General features: G+C 35.7%; 1 protein-coding gene across 1 annotated transcript; it reads right to left on the bottom strand.

The window, feature by feature from the left end:
* Positions 1-1925: 1925 nt before the first annotated feature.
* On the bottom strand, positions 1926-2582 carry LOC145600698 (uncharacterized). The gene has a single exon (XM_081656578.1). It carries the CDS (start codon positions 2580-2582, stop codon positions 1926-1928), a length of 657 nt encoding a protein of 218 aa, XP_081512704.1.
* Positions 2583-6175: the final 3593 nt, after the last annotated feature.

Below are 6175 nucleotides of genomic sequence, written 5' to 3'. Positions count from 1 at the left end.
TGGGCTGATTTGGGGTGAAGGTGGCCCATTTGGTGAGTGATCAGAAATTCTCAAGGGAGGGGAATTTGTGGGCTGATCTGGAGTCCGCATAGGAGTAGTGACGGGTTGGGCCTGAAGAGGAGAGGGAGTGGGCTGATTTGTGCGCAAATGAGGAGGGTGATTTAGTGGATTATGTTCCAAAAAATCGTAATCTTCAAATTTCGGATTGTGAGCTTTGGAAAACGGAAATTCGTTCTCAACAAATCTCACATGCCGACAAATGATGATTTTACCATTTGACAAATCATAGCACTTTGAGCCACGATGACTCGGGGCGGGACCAAGATAGACACAAGGAGTGGACCTTTCTTGCAGTTTGTTAATAGTAGTAGAGGGAAAAAGTGGATAACAAAGACAACCAAAGACCCGTAATTCCGAATATATTGGATCACATTGGTATAAAATTTGAGTAGGAGATTTATAACCTAAGACTTTGGTTAGAAGAATGTTCAATAGATAAGTGGCCATAGCTAGAGCATGATGCCAAAAAGAATGAGGTAAAGAAGCATGAGCAAGAAGGGTCCGGATTATGTTATTTATGGTTTTTATATGTCGTTCAGCTTTTCCATTTTGAGGAGAGGTGTGAGGACAAGAAAGACGGTATAGCATGCCATGATTATCAAAAAATTCTTTAAGAGTACCATTGACATACTCGGTGCCATTATCACATTGAAAAGTCTTAATGTTACGTTCAAATTGAGTTTGGACTACCTTGTGAAAGGATTGAAAAAGATGTTTAACTTGGGATTTTTTTGCAATCGGGTATGTCCATAGAAATTTGCTATAATCATCAAGAAACAATAGATAATAACAATGACCGGAAGAGCTAGTAATAGGAGAAGTCCAAATATCACTATGAATAATATCAAATGGTAAAGTAGTGAACGACATAGAATCATAAAACGGTAATTTAACATGTTTCCCTAGAGGACATGAAGAACAAAAAGAATTACAAGCCTTATTACATTCAATTAATTTTTGACTACTTAATGATCTAAGAACAGCATCTCCAGGGTGTCCTAGTCGATTATGCCAAAGATCGGAAGAGAGAGCAGTAAAATTTGAATGTGCGACGGAAGAGGTGGCTTGTCGGGTTGGAAAGATAGGATATAGGTCACCAGTACTGTCACATCTCATTAGGTTGGCCCCCGTCTGTAAATCATTCACAGAAAACCCATAAGGATCAAAAGCAATAGAAACCATATTGTCAGTTGTGAATTTACGGACGGATATTAAATTCTTGATTAATTTGGGAGCATGCAAAACATGGTTTAGGGAAAAGGGAGGGTATGGGGTGGGCAAAGTAGCACTACCATGACCAATAATCGGAATTAAATCACCACTACCAACAACAATGTTTTGATTTTTAATGCTCGAATTAACATAGGAAGAAAGAATACCTTGATCGGCCGTCATGTGAGATGTTGCTTCAGTGTCCATATAATAATTATTATCAGGACGGTTGAGATTAGCAAGCATTTGCATCGCCGCTTCTATATGCGTTGGGGAAGGATTCGGACCATTATCCATAGCACTGTAAGCTTGCGGAGCGGGACCCAATATGCCAGGCCCAGTAGGCCGTGACCCAGAGGAAGATGCAGCAGGTTTTGGAGCCCATGACTGATTTGGATATGGGCAGGGGGGGTTGGGCCACTGGGCTTGCCAAGGAGCCCAATTACTTGGCCAACCGTACTGGCCTTGTGGAAAGAACCATGGCTGCCCATTTGTTGGGCCAGACTGCTGCTGGGCCGAATTGTTGCGCGGCTTTCCAGCAGGTTTGGAGTTGGACTTCCTTTGCTTTCCACCTTTGTTGCTTGGCCTGGAGGAATTGGCAGAGGAGTCTGACTGGTGATTGCTGGTGGAAACAAGGGCGGTCGGGGAGCGATTCATGGACCCCCCCTCCTTAGCAAGACGTTTTTGATAGTCCGTTCTGCTAATTTCAATCGAGAGCGGCAACTTTCGAAGGAGGGCAATGGTTCTTGATTTTGAATAAAGTCCACCGTGCCGGCATATGCTTCGGGAAGGCCAGCCGTCAACTTAAGAATGAGACGAGTATCGGGAATCGGGGCATCAACATCCGCAAGACGATCGGCAAGGGATTTGATGTGATTGCAATAGTCGTCAATTGAAGTAAAATTCTCGAAATCAAGATCAGCAAGTTCTTGTTCAAGATGAGAGGCTCGGGCTGCTTTGTTGTCTTGAAACATAGACTCGAGACGAGCCCAAGCGCCTTGAGCGGTGTCATCCTTGAGAAGGATGGCAGTTAGGAGGTTGTGAGAGATAGAACCGTAAATCCAATTAAGGACCGCGGCATCCAGTCGTTTCCAATAGGCTAAGTCTGCCGTTTTGGATTTTTCATATGCAGCGAGTTCCGTCGGCTCCGTAGGAGGTATGATGTGATAAGTAAGGTCATGAACCCTACAAAGCACCTTGAAGAGGGCGGCCCAAGAGTGATACATTCCAGCGGTGTCCAAAGTAATCGGTATGAGAGATTTCACATTTGTGATAGCAAAAGCAGGGTGATATTTTGGAGTTTCTGCCATGGAATGTTTGCAGCGGAAGAGGAGAAGAAAATTTGAGGAAGAAGAAGAGGATGGGCCGTGTATAAGGGAGAAGAAGAAAGGTTAGGATCGAACCTAAACTGATACCATGAAAGTAATAAGATCGTTGCCTTTCTCATTGATTATCTTTGGGTATAAATACAAATTACAAGAGATAATCATGTTAACTAATTAGCTAGAAATTAGGCTATAAACAAGGCTAAATATACACTAACTATAATCAGTTATATACAAAGTCAACTCATAATATATGGCTTGCCATATATTCTAACACCTAGTGGTAGTGAATAAAACATGATAATAACACATGCTGATAAAATTGCATTAACGTGGGGATTACAATGTTAATTTCCTTAAGAGTGAAGGATAGCTCAAATGGTTAGAGCTTCCCTTCCAATTTCAGGAGATCGATTCTCACTTCCACCATTGTGGCTCTCTAAACTCCCCCCCCCCCAAAAATAAAAAAAATAAAAAATAAAAAAATAAAAAAATAAAAAGAAGAAGTTAATTTCCTTCCTAATTTACACTCAAAATTCATCTTCATTACCTAATTATCACTAGCTACCAAACGGACCGTAAGGAGTATTATGATAGTGTACCATTGGAAGATCCTTTCTTGTTTCTACTAAATAATTAGTTGGATCTTTGCAATTAGTGGTGTTTGCGGCCCAAAATAATGCAGTTAAAATTTAGTGACAAATTGTTAATTTTAACTTAATTTCCTCTTAGGGCCTGTTCACATTTAGTTAATTTCAGTTCAGTTCAGTTCAGCTCCAATCAGTTCATTTCAGTTCAGTTCAGCTCCAATCAGTTCAGTTCAGTTCAGCTCTTAATTTTCCTCTCTTATAAAATATTCATTTCAGCTCAGTTCAGTTCAGTTCAGTTCCAATCAGTTCAGTTTAGTTCAGCTCCAATCAGTTCAGTTCAGCTCAATTCAGTAAATGTGAACATGCCCTTAGTTAGACCATTATATCAAAATTTATTTTACAAACTTTTAAAAAATGTACAATAAATATTATTCATCTATCTATATCTATACAATATATATATATACTTTATTAAAAAGCGTTCCTAAACTAGTTTTGGTGCCATGTGGCGCTCTTCTCATTTAATCGAGTTTTTTTTACTCCATATGTTAAATTTATAGTTCTTACAAAATTTGAATCCACAACTTTAAATTTAAAGAAGGTCTAACATGTTATCCACTAAGTTATTAAGTACCATATTACATGTTATTTAATAAAATAAAATATTAGTGATAAGGATTTTTATCATAGAAATAATGCAGAATACTCGAAGCATTACCCGGGCTTAAAAATTAATTTTGCTTTGATTATAATTAAAAGCAAATATCATACGTAGCTTTTTTTTTTTTTTTTTTGACAAGAAATATCATACATAGCTACCCGCTATAAATGAGTAAAATTCATATCTTAGTAAATGAAAGTAAGTATATTAGTACCATTTTAAATTCAGCTCATTATCTATATATGTATTAAAAATTATATCAAAGTTATTCAGGTAAGGTTAAAAGTTATTCCAAATTGGCTAAGAGTTATCATGAAATTGTTTAATAATGTACACTAATGTCATTGTAAATCAGGTGTACACAAAACTTATTGATTATTTTAACAGGCGAAAGTAAGAGAACACTTACAGAATTACATTAAAATATTTCCTTTCAAAAGTATTTCGTGTAAACAAAAAATAAAGTATTCTTATGATAAAGAATGGCCGTAGGTATCTATGTATGATATTTGCTTTATATAAAATCTAAACTAAACATTTTAAAATATTAAATTGTTCATTATAATTTAATTATTATATTTGATTATCTGGTTATGTGGTTATTTTTTAAAAAAAATTACTTCATACATTTTAATGATTGGTGTGTCGAGTCTTTATTTTTATAATTTCGCTCGTATTTATAATTTTGTTGTCATTATAACCATTTAACAATTGTGCATCTATTACACGGGATTTAACATAATACCCAATGTTAAGGAGCTATTCTTATGATTTTGGGATTAAATTTTAAGTGAACTTTTTCTCGGTAATGGGTGGGCTCAAATCCTTGTTTAACAAAATAGTATCAGAGTAAGGCCCACAGTTAGGATCAATAATTGCTTTAATGTACAACCTAAATGTATAATCTTTGATCTACATGTTAGTAAAATATAGAGTTGAAGTAGTGTTGCTCTGTGATGGATCAACAAAACTTATTTATCTTGGAGTGGCGTTTTAGAATATCACGAAGTTTTGTTCATAAAAAAAAGTTTTGTAATTATTATAAAACACCCTATAACAATTTTAGTGAAATGGAGATGAATCACCCTAGTTCCAATATACAGGTTGTACTTATCTTTAAAAATCTTAGTACATACTTCTACACACTTTTAGTTTTTTCAGGTAAAAAACATACATTCTAGACACTTTCATATGATATGAAATTTGTGCTTCTAACAAGTGTTAATCAATTACAAGATTAGAACTAAGCTAGATAATTCTAGAGCATTTTTGAGTCTTCTTACATAAACTATAGCCGACATATACTAAAGTATATATATCCATAGTCCCTTTGTGTAGGTGTTAATATGCATGTAAAGTGTGAGAAATCCACATCATAATCGAGTTAGAGAGAAGTCTCCAAGCCATCATCTACAACTTGTCTACTTAGGACTTTTAAGTTGGTTGATTACGTGAAATATGGCCTTACAAGGGAATCAGCAAGGAGGCCCAACCCAAGAACCCAAAGAAGTCGACGAGGAAGCGAAAAAGCCCATTAGTTTAGAAGATGGAGCATCTGTAGAAAACTCTACTACAACGGTAAGTGAAAAGGAAGAAAAGGAACAAGTTGATGAGGAAAACAAAGAACAAGGTGATAGCAAAGAGGGTGTTAAGGGTAGAAATATTACTACTAGTGTTGTCAACCAAGAAGTTGAAGCTGAGGTATTTCCTTATTCTACTAGTACCTTTTAAAACAGGTATAATGGGAGCTATGCATGGGATGCGTATTTGTGGACTTGTGGAGTTGTGGTAAACTCCGATGTTAAAATGAACGTTTTTTTTAAAATAAGTTTCATAAAATAAATGTAATTATATTGTATTAAGAGTGCATGTGAGAGGTACAATCCATGTGATAATTTTTTTTTTTTGTTATTTTGTAGTTTGTTTACATTGTTCGTAAGTCTGTAATATTTGTAATAAATCTTCGTGAATCTGTGTATAATAAAAGTTTTATAATCATACTTTACCATTGTTTTGTACTACTACTTGTTACATTTTACGCTAACAACAAAGTAACAACTCAATCCCAAATGCCTAATGAATTGAAAAAAATGTGCTTATCTAGATTTCCATCTATCCAAAAGTTATAGAAACTGCACGTTAAGTCTCACTTTGCATACGAGTATACTAAATAATTGAACTACATGTTGTATTTAGGGGGCAAGGGTGGGCCTTGGTCTCCCTCTTGATTTTAGTTATCTAATAAATGTTGTATGCTAGTTACTCGTATAACATAGATGAGTTCCATAAAAATATATGAAAATATAGAGTTTTTTTTTTTCTAGCTC

Source organism: Chenopodium album, chromosome 21 (assembly GCF_948465745.1).
Source record: "Chenopodium album chromosome 21, dcCheAlbu1.1, whole genome shotgun sequence".
NCBI lineage: Eukaryota > Viridiplantae > Streptophyta > Magnoliopsida > Caryophyllales > Amaranthaceae > Chenopodium > Chenopodium album.
This window is presented reverse-complemented; position numbering and strand designations above follow the sequence as displayed.